Raw genomic sequence first — 18,370 nt, forward strand, 5'->3', positions numbered from 1 at the left:
TTATCAGGAAGGAAAAAAGGGGGCTGAGATGTGGAAGAGCTATGGTCTAGGGTCAAATGAACAGCACAGACTGGTTAAGACAACTTTGAAGTTATTATTATACCTTTGGCCATGTCCCCCTCCTATCCTAAAAAAATCAAGTCTTCTTCTCACTTATTATTACACACAGAACTTAGTTCAACAGAAGGCAAAACCCCAAAGAGATCATATGGCTGGAATCCAAACTCCAGATTTTAGAGATGAAAGTGAAATCTCTGATTTGGAACCTGGATATAGAACTGGCACCGAGACCAAGATGTCCTAAATCTCAGCCCTGTCCCTCAACAGACTTTTGTATTCCAAAGTGACTGATATTTTGTAGATAATTGGTGTGCAGATCCACTGGCTTCAATCAAGGAAATAAGGTTGTAATACTTATAATTAGCATAAATGTATCCCACACACCTCCTCCTGTGTTCATTCCCTCAGCAGCTTTGTACAACTTAATAGGTCTTAGCATTTAAGTTGTTTTTCAAAATTCACCTGAGATGTGCATATCACGACATCCAGTCCTACAGCAGATGCTCAGGTAACTAAATCTCTGAGCCCCACTTGGAAGTCTCTCCAGTCTGTGGCCACGTCTCCTGATTAGCACAAGGCACCCTCTCCCAAAGCTGAAGAAGAGAACAAACGCATGGTTTAGGGCTGGGAATTTAAGAAGATCCCATACCTTCCTCTAGACTCCTAAACTCCAGCAGAGAACAGTAACTCCAGCCCTGTCCACTTGCTATATGAAGATGGCTGCCCCAGACTGCACAGCTCCAAAAGATTCTTGTAAGAATCTGGAGTTATAATTTGCTCACAAAATAGGGTTTCTCAGCACCTCTGGGACTGGTATTGCAGGAGGGCGTCTTATAGCCCACCTATCTCTGTTGCAGAAAACTGAACTGTGGAATCCTGGAGGCTCCTAAGGGTGCATCGAGGGCATAGGGTATCAAAGGAGAGACTGTGGGCAATGGGGGATCCATCCCCTCACCCCTGCTTTGACCACGGTAGTTCCACTGCCCTTAAGTAAGACTGGTTTGGTATCGCAGAGTGAATCCTGAGACAATAAAATGTGCATTAGTGGAAAAGCTGGTAAAATCCAAACAAAGTCTGTAGTTTAGTTAATAACTTGTGTCACTGTTAATTTCTTATTTTTTGCCAAGGTACCCTGGTTCCATACGATGTCAACAGGAGGGAAAACTGAGTGAAGGATATATGGGAATTCTCTACACTATTTTTGCAACTTTTCTGTACATCTAAAATTACTGTCAAATAAAATTTTATTATAAAAATTTGGGAAAACCACTTCCTCAGGAATGGAATACAACGCTCCTCCATTGTTCTCCTCTACATAAATAGGACGATGGTTAAAGAATGATTACGATATTTCAAAAATAGCAAAGCAAGAATCAAACACAATAAACAGAGTCTGGTCACTGGACAGCCAGTACAAGACCCTCATCTCCTGACAGCCAGCATCACTTCTTCATTGGTGCCTGGGTCTATTTAGGAGTACCTAATGGCTAAAACCAAAGGGACAAATCTGGATAAGCCCTCTCCAAACAGGGTCAGCATCCCTCAAGAACTAGTATGCCTAGCTGCTAATCCTTTATCACCAGTTAAGCTAGGGGTCAAGCCTCCCTACTCCTGGCCTCAGAGGAAGGAACTATATGATTCTGAGTGTAGCTGGCAACTGCTTGCCTATGTGGACATGAATAGACTTGTGATGGACCCCTTCCTCTTTGCACTGTTTCAGGCTTCCAACTACAGGGACACCTTATTGGAGTAACAGGTCTAATGCAGAGAGCTCTCCAGTCTTAATCTCACCTCTTGGAGAAAAAGCTTGTCTGATTTTGGGGACTGCACATGGGGCCACAACCCCTTCCCTTTTCTGATGAGTATCTTCTCCTTACAAAGAGGAGAAATGAGCAGCAAAACTTCTGGCTCTGCAGAGCAAAGTCTGCAATATTCCCAGGCTGCTATGACTGAGCTGGAATGCCTAATCTTGCTATAAAGATTAGGGGACTTGGTATTTAAAAAAAAAACTATTATTGCTGCACACTGAAATCACCATCAGCAAGAATTCTATCATTATTCAAGTGTACTTTATAATCTTCATCTGCCTGGCTTCTCAGCCTCAGTGGGCTCAGACACATCATCTGGGCAGGGAAGAGAGGTGCCACTTATTAAATGAGATTCCCAAAGTTCCAACAAAGAGCAGAAAGCATGGTGGAACCCTGTGATCCTAAAACTCAGTTGCCTCAAATTACCATCATTAGCTTTTGTTTTTACCTTTAAAATTACCTAAAACCAAGTTATCTCATAGACCACTGGCTCTCTTCAGTACACTGCCAACCACTTGACTTTCATCTGAGAGTTTCTCCCGACTTGAAGGCAAGAACTAACTGGTCAAAAAGACTTAGAGGAGCCTCAGGCTCTCAGCTCTGGTGACTGAGTAATCAGTCAATGTTCTTGTTGATCATAAAACTGGAAGGCACCTTAGAGAGCATCTGATAAAGCCTCAGCTTTGCTGCACCTCAGGTCCTCCCATTAAACTAATGAGGGGGCTGCCCTCCAGAGCTCTCATATTGGTACAGTCCCTGGATCTCTGTCTTGCTCTCTCAGGACTGACATGCTGGGAAATTCATTTCAGTAAAGTCAATGGGCCATAAATATCTTTAGGATCCTCTTAAAAGCCCTGAACCTTCAAAAAACAAAAAATGAAATACAACACCCCACTCAATATTACTCATATAATTTTAGGAAGTCTTAGAGTTTCTGAAGCCCATCCTTTGACCTGCTGGTGGAAAACAATACAGGCTTTTAGTCAAGGATGTAACCCTTCTTTAGACAATACTGGATGGCTTCAGTTAGAATTTCGACATACTCTGGATTCCTCCTTTACTACCATGGATTTGGAATAGAAGTTGCTCTAATTTGTATTTCTTCCCTGTTTTTCTTCTAGATGTGTTTTCTTATCTATTAACTTACATTCCCTTTGATTTGGAACATTGTTTCTTTCCCCCACCCAATTCATAGGATGTAGTTTCTTGAATTTACTCTTCTGCTTTCCTGGAGGATGAATCAAAGCACCAAGATGGCAGGTGGGACCAAGCTCTTCCATTGCTTACAAAAGCACGGGACATCAAGAGTTTGCAAGGAGAATAGAAAAGGGGGTCTTGCAAAATAACTCTCTCCACATTCAGAGAAGCAATACAAAGTAAGAATGGCTTGGCCTATCTTTCCTGATAAATCAATGGATATGGGATGATTTGCTGCTGGGATGGAATGTTGAAAAACAATGTAGTTTTTCTTCATCCTTAACTCTGGCAGAGATTGCCAGCTATGAAGTACAATTCATGTTTTTTCTCTTCTATGTGGGACACAGCTATGTTCCGTTTCTCAGCCACCTTTTTAAATAGGAAGGTCATATAACTGGGTTCTTGCCATGAGAGAAAGTGATTAGTCCCCACTTTCAGGCCAGGTCTATTAACAACATCCCACACACATTCCTTCATGCCAGTTTCTCCTTTTAGCTGGTTGGGACATAGATAGATGCCTAGCATGACCAAGGACCCCACACAAGGAAAAGGGTAGAGCTCCATGAGCCTGAACGATGGTGTAGCAGAGGACTACTCCTCCAGTGAATTCACCTACTCATACTGTTATGTGACCTAGAAATGAGCTTCTATTTGTGTTGGAACCATTATATATCTGAGTATCTATTTGATACAGCAGTTGGCCTACCTTAACTAATATATCTAGGTAAGCCTTGTCCATTTTGGAATTGGAGAAAGCATTCATATTTTAGCTCCAATAATTGCTAGGGTTTGAAAGTGTCCTCCAAAGATCCTCTGTCGAAAACTTAACCCCAATGCAACAGTGTTGAGAGGTGAGACCTTTAAGAGGTGATTAATCATGAGAGCTCTGCTCTCATGAATGGATTAATGTTGTTATCATGAGAGTGGGTTTGTTATCACAAGAGCGGGTTTACTATAAAAGCAAGTTTGGCCCATTCTTGGTCTTTTGCCATGTGATGTCTTCTGCCATGTTATGACACAGCAAGAAGGCCCTCACCAGATGAGGCCCCTCGATCTTGAACTGCCTAGCCTCCAGAACCATAAGAAATAAATCTCTTTCTTTAATAAATTACCCATTCTGTGGTATTCCATTATAGCAACACAGAACAGACTAAGACAATAATTAATATTTATTATTTATCATCCTAAGAGCTTTATATTTCTTAACTCTTAGTCCTTACAGAAAATGCGTGTGATAGGGGATGTTGGCTCTATTTTACAGTTGAAGACACAGAAAGGGCAAGTAACTTGCCGAAGGTCATACAGTCAGGAATTATAGGAGCAGAGATCAAACCAAGGCAGTGTGGGCCCAAGAGCTTACAACTTTTCATCTGCTATGGGGACACCAAGACATCCATAAAATCACATATTCTTCCAGTAAGGTTGGCTTGTTCTAAATGATTCCCACTTCCTAAGGATTACTGTTACTGTCTTTCTAGGAGTTTCTGGGAACCCTGACCCAGAATCTCCAGCTTAGAATCCAGTGCCTTACTACCTGCTGCCAGACCTTTTTATGACCCACACCTGTGTGTCATAAACACACAGGATTTTAGCATACTTACCCCATCATGTCTTAGACACTCTGTTCTGTCTTCTACCAGAACCTGAAGTGGGTCATCCTTGACTCAGACTATCACTCATTTGCCTCTTCTGAACATTCTCCCAGGATAATGCACTGCTTGATTAGATAAGACTTGCTCCTGCTTCCTGCAGCTGCATTCCAAATCATCTCCAAAGGCTCACCTCCCCTAAGTGGGCATCTGGTTATCTGTCTAGGTTTCTCTTGGTCTGGAATGACCTATTTCCTAATTCTAAATTCCCTTTCTGACTTCATTCATTCATACTTTTATTAGGTGCCTAACAAGTGCCAGGTACTGTCACACAGGACAGCACACAGGCACACAGGACAGCAGGATGAACAGAAAGGAACACTCCTGGAGCTCTACATTAGTAGGATCCCATCCCCCCCTCATTCCATTCCTCCCTGATCTCAGTGTATTGACTCCTCTCCCCAAATCAAAACATCTGAAAACATCTGTATTCTGAAATCTCAACCTTCTCCCCTTCAGGACATTCAAAACTTTAATACTAGATTTGACTATCAATCTCTTAGTGTTCTCTGATGTTCTTAGAAAGATATAATGGTACCCAAAGCCTACCCTTGTCAAAGCCAGTGTAAAGGTAATCTTGGAAGCATTGAGTCAGTGATTCACAGAAGGAAAAGGTGTTTGTCATTGTGAATGTCTTAAGAAGAGAGAACAAATCACTCTGGTGCTCTGGTGTGGGAACATTTGTTTTCTCTCTCTCTAAATGTGTAACAGGAGATTAGGCAGTTCACCTTTGTAAATCGTCTGTATACCACTTATGCATGAGCCAGATGGTGCCTCTTCATTTTAACAAATTAAAAATGAAAAAGAAAGACTATAAGGAGGAGTTTATCTCCATCTCTCCCCATGCCCTTATATGCACATTCTGGAATCTGCACTGGGCAGGCAAGCACACGTGTATGCACACACACACACACACACACACACACACACACACACAGGCCTGGATTATCTGCACTTAGTGGTGTTAGGCATAAGAAGCCAACAAACTCTTAGGCCCAAATGATTTCAGTAATCAGTGATAGCAGAGAGGTACAAACCTGTCCGGGGGTATCAGCTCATAGAGAGAATCCTTCACAGTATTCTCGCGATCTGACAAATCAGAGCAGTCCCCCAAGGCCTTAGCCGATGTATACTGAACAAAAAAGTTTTACATAAATCACCCAAATGTGGACTTAGCTCTAGGATTCATGAGCAGTATTTCTATACATGTTGAAACCTTAAGAAAGACATTTTCCTGAGGTGGTCAATGTAAAGATTCTACTCCTTTGGAGCAGCTGCATGATCCAGTTTATCTTCTAGTGGTCAGGGAGTCCCTCTCTCTGTCCCAGGAATTGCATATGGAAATAAAATTATCCACAGAGTTGTCTTGGCTTGGATGTGAGGGGGACTAGTAAGATAATATAAACAGGAGTTTATCCAGTAAGTATTGTACTACAGGCTCTTTATACAAATTAACTTGCTTAACATCAACACAACTCTGTTGAGTGAATATTTTTGTTCTCACTTTAACAATAGAAAAATTGAACAGAGGTTAGAGGAAAATGCATTCAGGTTATATGGTTGCTAATGGTGGTTGCACATTAGGATGTGAACACAGGTAAGATTAGGCCTAAATCCAAGAATTCCATTGTCATTCCAATGTCTTCCAATATGGATAATAAGACTTCGGGGTTCATTTTGATGTGACTTCAGGCAAATCTACTTCTGCCTTTCCTTTTACAGAAAAGTAGGGAATGAGGAGTGGTGTATACATTAGGACACTGTGAGTAAGTGAACATGAAGATATGCCGCAAGCTGGTCTTTAAATGTCTCATCAGTAGAATACACAGATTTCCAATGGTGTGCTGTGTTTTTACTGTAAGAGTTATCCTTTTTTGTTCAAACTTCCTTGGGACCAAAAACATACATTTCAAGCTAGCTGGCCTTGGCTAACATCGCCCTTAGAACTCATGAAGAAGGAATTGAGGTTACCTGTAGTGTGTACATTTTCCCACCTCATTCTCCTTAAATTAGAATTCCTTAAATTCTAATCTACCCTGGCACCTACAGAAATTAGATAGATGTATTCCTTGTAGCCCTTTTAGGCATAAAGAGCAACAGTTCACAGTTGTTAAGGCAAAGACAAAGAAATATCAACTGGGGATGTGATCTTTTTATTTTTTGTTTTTCCTCTTTTAAACTAGTTTCGATAAGTATTAACAGCACATCTAGAAGCAAGTTTGAAGGGCCAGTTAGCACATTCTGGTCAGATATAGTTTCCTGAGACTCCAGTGAAGTCAGTAGTTATCAGCTTCGCATAATCAAACATCTGTCTTTCACAGAGAAAAACAATGAGCCATTCCTTGTTTTCATCAACACCAACATAGATCTGAGCACAGTCAGACAGACCAGCAAACCCCATTAAACAAAGTGGAAAGGCAATTAAATGATGCCAGCTCCAGCCAGACTCTAAGAAATCTATGACCCATCCCCCTCTTAGTAACCACACCAATTCCTCTCTTGGAAATGAATGAAAAATATGGTCTAGACACTAAAGAAAGACTCCTCTTTGATATTTTCTGGCAGGTCTGCCCTGGCCATCAGTCTATGACTACTGCCACATCATGTCCCCTTTTCCATACCTGGGAATACTGGACAGGACAGGTGGCTAGTGAGGCTGCCCAGCTTGCTGTGGACACTCTATGCTTTGTCTTATATTCTCTCACAACGGTACATCATCTGCCATTCTTTGGTTGCACAACAAACAAGTCACTTTCTAACAACTAAGGTCATTTCTCAAACATTCCATTTTTCTCCAAACTATTGCTAAAATGAAGTGTCTTGACTGATCTGTTTTAACGTCTGAGTGATCTCATTTAGGCCATCAGGAACATCAAGATAGAACTGACCTGCACACACCTCAAATTCCCAGCCTCTGGTCCACTATGCTCAGGTCAACAGGACAATCATATCTATTTGACTCATGGTATGATCACTCATTTCTCCAAAGATGAGACAAATGGCTGCCATGATCCTGGCAATAGACTGAATGTTTGTGTACCCCCCAAATTCATATGTTGAAACAGCCCCAAGGTAATGGTGTTAGGACGTGAGGCCTTTGGGAAGTGATTAGGTTATGAGGGCAATGCATTCATATGGAAGAGATGCCAGAGAGATCTCTTAACCCTTCTGCCATATGAAGAAGACACAGCAAGAAGATGGCCATCTATAAATGAGGAAGCAGACCTTTTCCAGACAATTAATTTGTTTGCACCTTGATCTTGGAATTCCCATCCTCCAGAACCATGAGAAATAAACTTCAGTTTTTTGTAACCTATTCCATTTGTGGTATTTGTTATAACAGCTGAAAAGGAATATGACATCCCTTGACCTCCAAAACATTGTCCCACACTCTCCTTATAACGTCTATCCAAACTCCTCTTCCCTGTGATGTCCCAAAAATAGATTTTCTGTTTTTTTGTTTTTTTGGGTTTTTTTGACAGAGTCTCGCTCTGTCGCCCAGGCTGGAGTGCAGTGGTGTGATCTTGCCTCACTGCAACCTCCACCTCCCAGGTTCAAGCAATTCTCCTGCTTCAGCCTCCTGAGTAGCTGGGACTACAGGCACATGCCACTACACCCAGCTAATTTTTGTATTTTTTAGTACAGACAGGGTTTCACCATGTTGGCTAGGCTGATCTTGAACTCCTGACCTCGTGATCCGCCCACCTCAGCCTCCCAAAGTGCTGGGATTACAGGCATGAGCCACCGCTCCCAGCCTTGGATCTTCTGTATTTTTTAGCAATCTGCCCTCACTCAGTTTGCAGAAGTTATCTCTGTGTCTCAGGTTGCACTCATACTTCCCCTTGCTGAGATAAGTGACACTCATGGCCATTCATCCTTTCTCTGGAAATAATAACACTATCGGAATTAGTCAATAATCCATGGAAAAAAAGATTCCCAAAGACTTAGGGAAAAAAAAGATTCTAGGAGCAAAATAAGACTCTTGTTAATGTAAACCAGATGACTATATGAAGGTAAAACTGAGCAGGATGGATCTTCTCACAATCAGAAAGCTTTTCTAAGATCTAACCTGTCCTCTCTCCAAAGTTGGCAACAGATAACATGCTTCCCTTCCTCATCTGTTCTAGCCCATTTGGATAATGCTCAGCAATATATTAGCCATCTTTGTTACTTTACTTAGGTTTCCTCTTCTCATCAAGATCTACTTTTGGAAACAAGATAATTCTTACATAATCACAAGATAATTTCAGAGAATAAAATGTGTCATGGGTGAGGCTAGATCTGGGACTGGGTAGGGAGACATTAAATGTAGTATCAAGTTGGGTGTGTCTGTGTGTGTGTTTGGACAAATACATATACATGTATGAGTATGTTTACATGAAGAATGAGTATTGAAGCACGTAAGAACACAATGCATATGTTATTGCAATGTACAGATTACAGTTTAGTTAAATGTCCAAGAAGAAAGAAGGAGTGGACAATTGAGAACATAATAAACAGGTATGTCAAGATGCAAGAGAGGCCAAAAGATAACTGTTGAGTGCATGTCTGGGCATGGGTGTGTATATGTGTGTGCCAGAGTGACAGGGTTAATGGACAATGAAAAAGACATGTAAGCAAGGCGCTAGCTCTGTGGCTGAGTCCTGCAGCTGGGAAAGTCACCTTACCCTGTAATAATCCGTGCTGTAGACATCTCTGGACATGCCGAAGTCCCCAATCTTCACTAGCAGATTCGCTCCAACCAGGCAGTTCCTGGTGGCCAGGTCTCGGTGCACAAAGTGCTGGGAGGCCAGGTACACCATACCCGAGGCGATCTGACTGGCAATGTGGAGCATTTGGGAGAGCCCCAGCTCACCCTTGGCCTGGCGTGGCTGTCCATCCACAAGGATCATTGCATCTGGCCCATGGGCCCTGCAAGAGCATGGGGAGAAGAGAGGGGGCAGAGAGAAATCAGGAGATCAAGGAGAAAGGCCTTCCTGGGTCCCTGCCCTCTGGAATGCCCCACAGAAATAAATAAAATTTCCCTTTCCATCCTGCTTATGGCTTATTTTTATCTGCCCCAAATTAGATTATGTACGTGTGGGTACGGGTGAAACTCCACAACGAGATTCTGGCTAAGATGAGAGCAGACATACTCAAATGGAAGAGGGAATAAACCTACTCTTTTTAATATTTCACTGCTTCCTAGGATTTTCACAGGTGCTAGATGTCTATTATAGAATAATTAGCAAAACAACAAATAACTCTGCCATAGCCCTTACTATATGCTGTGATTGTTTTAAATATTGTAATTCACTCAATTTTCCCACCCCAATTTTGAAATAAAGAAATTGAGGCACAAAATGATGAGATTGCTCAGCCAAAGTCCCAGAGGTCCAGAATGGCCGTATGGGAAATCAGGAAGTAGGATCTGAAACCAGACATGTGACTGTAAAAAGTGAGCTTCTAAAAGGAACATTGGGAGTGCTTGTTCCAAGATTCCCTGGCCCTGCCCCCTAGGATTCTGATTGGCTAGGTGAGCTTGCTCATTTGCATTTCCCACTAGCTCCCAGGGCTGATGCTGGCAGTCCATGCTCAGTGGCACTGGGACATTCCTAACCACTCCACCACATTGCTTAGCACTGGGTAACTTATGGCCATAGCAGTGCACAGTGGAGAGAGCCTCTGACCTTGAAGCATGGGTCTGGGGTACCCCCAGAACCCATTCCATCCCAAATCAAGCCCGGATTTGTTATTCTAACACCTTGCCTGATCATATCAGTCACTTATAGCATTCACTCTTTTCTCTAGAAAGCCCAATGAGCCGTAACCACACCCAGGGCCCTTATTTATGAAGTTGTAGACCAAGGAGCCCTGGTGTACAGCAAGGCCTCTGCCTGCTTTACTGCTTCTCTGATTTCCTCTGAAAAGCACCATTAAGTAGGAGCACATCCCTTTTACTATCTCCGGTGGGCTCTGCCTACCTCACTCCTCAGAAGGAGGAAGGCTGCATCAGCTCACAAGGAAGAGGGGTCAGCAGAGAAGCCCTCCCTTCTGTCTACCTGGAGAGTGCACTCCAGCCTGCCTCTCAACACCACCAATATGGAGATGTGAGAGCAGGCAGGGTTGGCCTGTGGGTTATGGAGGCTGTGTTTGTGAGAGCAGCCAAAAGGACGCCTCCCAGGAAGGGTTGGTGCAGCCTGTTGCTAAGAGCTTCTGGTCTCAAAGAATTCTTTAGAAGCTCACCCTCGACTGATAGAGCCTAGGAATACAGATTAATGGAACCTACTGGGAATCTGGTCAGTAGTGGAGGCTAAAGTTCAGATTTTGCTGCAAAATTGCCCCAGGAAGACTGTCGAGCCTTGATTTAGAGAGACTCCCCCATGCCGTCTTCAGGAAGGGATCCCATAGAGACACAGAGGTCTTCAGAGTGTCAGCAGGTCCTTGTAGAACTGTACTCACATGCATGCATTCCCCATGCTGTCTGCCATGGAGAAGGCAAGGCACTGGCACTGCCCCTCACCTTATACACTTCTTTCTGTTTCTTTTTTACTCCTTTTTCTTTTCTTCTTACTTTCTGCTTCTTCCACTCCTTATCTTTACTCTAGGCTCTCACTCTTTATTTCCCTTCTACTATCTTCTTTCTCTTCCCTTTTATCATGTATGACAGTAGTGCAGAGGCACCTAGGAGCTTTCTTTAACCCTGCTGGTGACTCTTGGGGCTGGAGGTACTGCTGAATGTAAGGATAGGGTGTGGTGAAAAGTAGGGCATGCCCCTTGGGCCCCAGGGGAACAAAAGGACAAGGTGAGGGCTATCCCGAATATTGAGAAAGAGTGTTGCCTAGATTAGAAGTTACCATGGTTCACAATTCTCATAAAATAGTAATAGTAATAACTTCAATAGCAGCTACCATTGGCTGATCACTGAACTACTTGCAAAACTTGTCTAAGCATTATACATATAGTCATTTATACTCATAGCAACAACCCCGTGAAGCAGTTATTAATAGTCATGTTTTCTAGGAGAGAAAGTTAAGATTTAATAACTTGCTCCAATTTGCAACTAAGATGTGACAAATCCAAGACATGAACCCAAATCTGTCTTATGCTAAAGACAAAATTCTCCAGGAAAGGAATCCATTTCATTGTGAATCCAGGTTTAGAAGGCTTAGAACATCCCACAAATGCTTTCATTTCCTTTAGGGCCATCTTTATAGAAACCTGACTCATAAGCAGAGCTCCAGAGAGTCCTCCATTCCATTGCCTGGTACTAACTCATTTCTTTGCCCCTCAAAACCACGACACCCTATTGAATGTCCCACTTCAAGAGGATGCTTAGCAGTTTTTGGTGAGTGGGCTAGAGCCTTCTATAATTTACATTTGAACTTTGGAAATCGTATCCTCAGCCACAGAGTTCAATGAGATTCAAATTGTGGTGGTCGCAGAGGCCACACCCTAAGTATACAGGGCCTGTGTGTTTAACCTGCTTCCTGGGGCCTTGGGTTCCAAAGACCTTTACACGGCTGTCCCTTCCACATCTGGGCACTGTTTGGAAGTGGCATCTGCAGAAGGCAGAGGAGTCCTAACTCTGCACTAGATGCTGTCTTCTCTTGGGAAGGGAGAGCCACCCTTGAAACTTCATCCAGAACTTCTGGCTGGCGTTCCAGTCTCTTGCCAGTTACATTAAGAGCCCTCGAAGTCCAGACGATCTTGTTCTAGGCTCAGAGAAACCCTTCTTACAACAAATCCTTTCTTTTTAGAATAGTACTATCCAATAGAACTTTCTATTGATGGAAACGTTTATACTGTGCTTCCCTGTATGGTAAAAACTAGCTACATGTGACTAACAAGTAGTTGAAATATGGCTAGTGCAACCAAGGAACTAGTGCGACTGAATTTTTAAACCTTATTGAACTTTAATTAATGTAAATCTAAATTTAAGTGGCCATAGGTGGACACTGTACTGAACAGCACAGTTCTAGAATTAGCCTGAAGAAAATCAGTCCCCTTTTTGTTTCAACCATCTCTGCCACCTGATGGATTGTAACCTTGGACCTTCTTACTCATCATCAAAAAGTCTCTAGCAGGAAGGTTTCCAGGAGGGGTGTAAGATACCAGCCTCACTTTGCAAGTGAGAAACTTAAGGCACAAAGGAGAAAGCTATTTGCAACATCAGAGAAGGGTGGCCCTAGAATCTTGGAGTTGTAAGCCACAGGCTGTGGGGCTTCCAGACTCCTGGACCTATTCCAGAACCTGTCCATTTTGGAATGAGGAAGAATAGTATAGGATACTTATCATAGTATCCTCAACTTGTTTTCCCTACAAACTGGGGACAAAGGCCTGAATCTGGCTGCTTAGGAGATCATGTATAAGAATGAATGTGTTCATCTAATTTCTCATCCTGAGAGGAAAGTGTTTAGAGGGGGTAGTATAATTTCTGGCTCCAGGGAAAACCCCAAGGGTTCGGTGGGACTGGGGTCAGGTGCAGGGGAAGACAATCCTTGCTTACCTGAGGAACTTATTCAGGTCTCCATGCTTCATGTATTCAAAGACCATGATGAGGGGGTCCCCATCGCCACACACTCCATAGAACTTGACAATGTGCTCATGCTGCAGGTTGGTGAGCAGCTCGGCCTCCCTCTGGAAATCCTTCCGGGCAGCCAGGGTGGGATCCTTCAGGGCCTAGGAACAATGCAGGACACAGGTGTTTAACAACTACAGGGCAGGGGGCTGTCTTTTCTACTCCTGGAAAGACACTGGCCCCACACACCACTGGGTTACCAATAAATATGAATCTAAATGGAATTTAAAGACAATGAAGCTCAATCTCAACTATAAGGCCTGACTCCTTCCTTCTCCGGCATTTTCATCCCTGCAGAAATAGAAACCCACTTTCTGACATCCACATCCCGTGCACTCTCCAGTGATTTCAAGCTCTGTTCTTCACAGAGCCCTGGGCTTCCGCGGGTGAGTGTACATGGCAGCTGGAGGGGCTGTGAGGAGGAAAGCCTGGCAAAAGCCCCTGCTCCTAAGGTTTTCTTTGAGGAAACTGTCCGACAGCTAGAATAAACAGTGTGAAAACCACTGCCCCAATACTTTAGCTTTGTGAATTAGTCACATGCTCATAGCCTACTGGAAACTGGGCAGGCAACACAATAAAATATCCTTGTCTTTTGGAGTCCTTGCTTTTAGATTGTGAAGGTATCTACATTTGCAGAGGAGAGTGAGCACTTTGACCTCTGGAAGACACCTGTGTTCTCCCAATAGGGGTTTGGAGGAAGCAATAGGGTGGGAAGACTGGGGCGGCAGCTACGGGAATGGCAGTTAGTGGACAGAAATCTCAGATACACTCAGGGCCAGGCAGAGTCCTTCAAAGTCCTAGTGCAGGATGGAAAGGAGCATCTGGGGGCCACCAGAATGCCACCATTCAGCCTCTGTCAGGGTGAAAACTCAAGTGTGAGAAAGAGGTGCAAACCAGGCCACTTCCTGTAGGGCCCAGGAAGATGAATATACCCAGGTAGAGTGTAAGTTGTGCATGTGGATTTCCCAGCACCAGAAGGGTACTACAAGGCCAAAGACGAAGCCTTTGAGCTCATCTGAAGGACCTTGGTTAGGGCACTGCCATGGGCCCAGCAATGCTGGCCAGATGGACAATGGTCTGTGAAGAGGAGAGGCCCTTTCTGCATGAGGAGCAGCTTATGCAGGTGGGCACCCCGATTTCTCCAGCCTCTCCACCCTCCCTATGAGGCCAGAAGGCAAATGGGGCCAAACATTGAGTTGTTTCAACTGACACACTTTAGCAATCTCGACAGACACAACACAAGGCAATGAGGAAGTGAGTGTACTATTGGCTCACCATTTTCAGGGGAGTGACAACCTAGATAGACTAGAGATTGGTTTGCATTCTCTCTGCTAGGCATCTGGCTTTTTCAGGATGACTGACCTCTCCTATAGATCATGCAAGTGCCAAAATGTCTCCCTCACCAGAGATCTTTCTCCTGTCCCTGCAGCCCCATTATCTGAAATCTGTAGGGCTTCCTTGGTTCTAGAACTGCAGTAGTGTGAATATGCCAAAAGAGGTGTATCTGGGGGGGTCCATCAAACCTCTCAGCCCTTAGCACACACCAGAAATGATGGACTTTTAGCATGAAAAGGGCCCTAGACATCATCTACTCCTACCTGCTCATTTCTGGAGTTGGAGAAACTGAGGCTGAGCCTGTCCAGGAATCAGCTCACATTCACACTAATTAAATGACAGACACTTAGAGTTTGACTGGACCTCAGTACTCTCCTGGTGGGCCTCACAGTGCCCCAAAGTTCAGTAGCAATGCCTCTAAGGTCACCAAGTGGTGGTGTGGTCTTCCAGCCGGAGATCAAGCCCCCTTCAACTTCAACCAGCACCACCTTCTATTCTTTTTAAAATTTGGAGGCTTCATAAAAATACTGCTTGATTAAATTAATCTATGGCTGACAAAAGAGTTGAAAGTTATCTAGTGTAACTTTCCCATTTTACAGATGAGATAACTGGGGTTCAGGATGGGGAAGTAACTTGCCAAAGATCACCTAACAAGTAACAGCTTGAGTCTGGAGCCCAGGACACTCTCCTGCCCAGCACACCTGCCTGAATTAATTTGTGGGATAAATTAGTCACTAGGCAGGTCCCCAAGACAATGGTGGGCAGAGGAATAAAAGGATATGGAAGTATAGAAGAGAGGGTCAGGAAAGGAGTGGGATGTTGGCTGCCAACAGAGTGGCTGGGCCCAGCGAAGGTGCCAGGCTTGAGGATAGGGCAAGGACATGTGATCAGCCCAATGTTGATTTTTACCAGACCTCATTCTATGTGTTCTCCACTTCAAATCTGGCTGCTTGCTCTGGGAAGCTACCTAACAATAAACGAATAGGATGTAATGTCTACCTACAGCCAGAACAAAGACATTTGAGAAGTCAGAGAGTCATGGTGAGAGAGAGTCTCTTCTGGGGACCCAGCTCCCAGCAGCAGCCTTCAGCTGTATGGGCTGGGTCATGGGTATTGAATGACACAGAGTGGTTTATTTATTTTCATGCAGAAGAAGAAGAAGAAGGGGAAAAAACTGAACCCAGCATGGGTGGGATGGGAGAATATAAAGATTTATGTGAATGCTGTATTTATGAGAGGGAAAAGTAGGTCAAATTTGGGGCCAGCCAAATGGCCTCTCTCCATCTCTTTAAATCATTCTCTCCCACAGTCTGGACGTCAATGACAGCCCTGGGATATTTCTGTTCTCAGCTCTTGAGCAGCACCAGCCAGCGTCCCCCAGGCTGGCACCCTGCACTGTGAGGCAGAGATGGGTTCCTCATTTAGGAGATGGGCACAAAGCAACCACCATTACTTTCAGTCTTCTACATCCCTTCTCCGTGCTTTCAAAGTGGGCTTTCCAGCTCTTGAGTCAAACCTGAAGTTCTTACCTAATTGGCCAAACGTAGGGTATGGCACCTAGGGTTGGGAGCTGCCAGTGGCCCCGTCCCCAGGGATTGATGCAATTAGAACAGAGGTGACAGGAGGAGAATAATGAGGAGGAAAATAGGGCCGGTGAGTCTGTGGCCCCTCTCTGTGGGGTCCACATTTAACATCTTCATGGCTGGGAAACCTCAAAATGGGTCACCAGTCAGTGGCATGGGAAAGAACCGATTTATCATAGCCACCAACTATCAGTGTAAAGACATGCATCTTGCCAAGAGGTCTCTGAAGCTGGGGAGGCTCCTGGCTCAGGCGTTTGTATAGTATCTTTAGTACAAAAAGGAGAGCTAGAATTTGCCTTTCTTCTCTCCCTCTCTTTCTTCCAAAGTTTGGGGACATTTCCCTTTCTTATCTTCCCCTCTATGTGCATCAGCTGTCATGTCCACTCTGCCTTGGGGAGAGAGTTCAGTAAGGCTGTTTATTTGGATGGAAGGAAAATAGGCTAGATGGTAAGAACACAACTTCTCGACAGCTCCCAACTCTTCCTGGGTCATTCAGCATCTTCATGTCATCCAAACCCTGCTGCCCTCCATCTTACTTTTTTTTTTTAGGGGGAGATATTTCAAAGAATGTTCAGTTTCAGATTTCATTAATATCCTGAAATTCATTTTTATGATATACACATGATATACACACATTCCTGAATGTTCAAAGTCCTAAGTGGTCAAACACACACACACACACACACGCACGCACACCAATCAACCTCCTTTCATTACAAAATCATCTTTCTTTTAGTGACTCAAAATCCACTGCCACTTCCTCGGGTGAGAGTCTCACACAACTTTACCAGGAAAGAAGATGGGTAGTTATTACATACAGGGGTGCCCCTCTCTCATCTGTCTTCCCGGCTTAAAACTGGCCATTGGCTTCCCAGTGTTTGTAGTATAAAATCCAAACTCCTTAACATAGTCATGGACTCTATAAGGTCTGGTCTCCCCATCTCTCCTTGCCTCCTGTCCTTGCACACACTCCTCCTGCCTCATTTATTACACTTCAGTCTCATGGCCTTTCCGTACCCTCCAAGATTTTCTCTGCCCCAGGGCCTTTGCTCCTCCTTTTGCCACAAAACTCTCCACTGAGCTGTGTCTACGTGACAGCCCCGATTAGCTGGCACTGCTTATGACCTCTACAGAACATGAGATCCTGAACACTCCCTGCAAGTTAGATACCCAGGGAGATACTTCTTTCCCACAGAGGGGCTTACCAAGAGTCATCTGTGATTGTTCCCAAACTCATTCATGACAATTAAACCTGCTAATGTAGTTACTTAATGTAATGAAATGTTCTAGAAACCAATGAAATATGAGTATAGATTGGAGAGTTTTTATGGAAGCTAGGATGAATGCTTTTTAAAAACCTGCTAAAGGTCAGTGGTTAAAAATACTGTTAAGAGTGGAAGGAAAAAGCATAAAAACATTGGGAAAATAGTAAAAATCTGAGATTCTGCACTCAGATTGTTTCACAAATGTTTTAAGCTCCTGCTTCAATTTAAAGTAATTGAAACTAGAAATTGTGACTACTCAAAAACAAAAACCAAAACACCCTTCAAGCCAAAAGGAACCCAGAAGCTGCCCAGGGGTGCTGGGCAGGAAGAAATATAATGCTAAATCCAAATGACTAATATTATCAAAAATCAGGACGTAAATTTCCTGAAGATAAATCAATCTTATTACAATGGCTCAAAAAGATTTTTAAATAAGTAAATTCTCAAAAGGAGTGAAGAAATACATTTTCTAAAGAAAACAAGAAGGCATGCCACAAGAAGGGGGAGAAATAAAATTAAGGTAACAAAATTAAGAAGCGATTAGATATCTTGGAAATAAAAGATATGGTCGTTGAAGTGAAAGCAAAAACCTCCACAGACAGGAAAAGCTCTAGACCAGATAAAACCACATGAAGAATTCATGAATTAGAAGACCACTGAGGTTCACCCGGGACAGAGTATGAAGACAGAGAAGGAAAAAAAAAGGAAAAATGGGGAGAAGGATCTCATTCCCTCCTCTGCAAAGGAAGGGGGTTGACTGGGTTTGAATGCTGTGTAAATGTTCTATTTGTCTAATGATGATTTCAGAGTGGCACCACTTATTTAAGAGTCTCACGCATGAGGTTATTTTAATGTCACACTTATACTACACATATATGCAGATTATGTCCTGTGCAATCCTGCTCCCTCTCCC

At 43.5% G+C, this 18,370-nt stretch overlaps 1 protein-coding gene across 9 annotated transcripts in view; it reads right to left on the minus strand.

The window, feature by feature from the left end:
• The window catches only part of NTRK3 (neurotrophic receptor tyrosine kinase 3), a 397,164-nt gene that overhangs the window by 59,934 nt on the left and 318,860 nt on the right, over nucleotides 1–18,370 (minus strand). For all 9 annotated transcript variants that reach the window (XM_055362905.2, XM_055362904.2, XM_055362906.2 and 6 more), the window contains 2 exons: nucleotides 13,203–13,375; nucleotides 9,382–9,625 (listed from right to left, as the gene is read on the minus strand). In XM_055362905.2, the coding sequence (XP_055218880.1) occupies nucleotides 9,382–9,625; nucleotides 13,203–13,375 (417 nt within the window). The remainder of the gene's footprint in view (nucleotides 1–9,381; nucleotides 9,626–13,202; nucleotides 13,376–18,370) is intronic.

This window comes from Gorilla gorilla, chromosome 16 (assembly GCF_029281585.2).
Source record: "Gorilla gorilla gorilla isolate KB3781 chromosome 16, NHGRI_mGorGor1-v2.1_pri, whole genome shotgun sequence".
In the NCBI taxonomy this organism is placed as follows: Eukaryota; Metazoa; Chordata; class Mammalia; order Primates; family Hominidae; genus Gorilla; species Gorilla gorilla.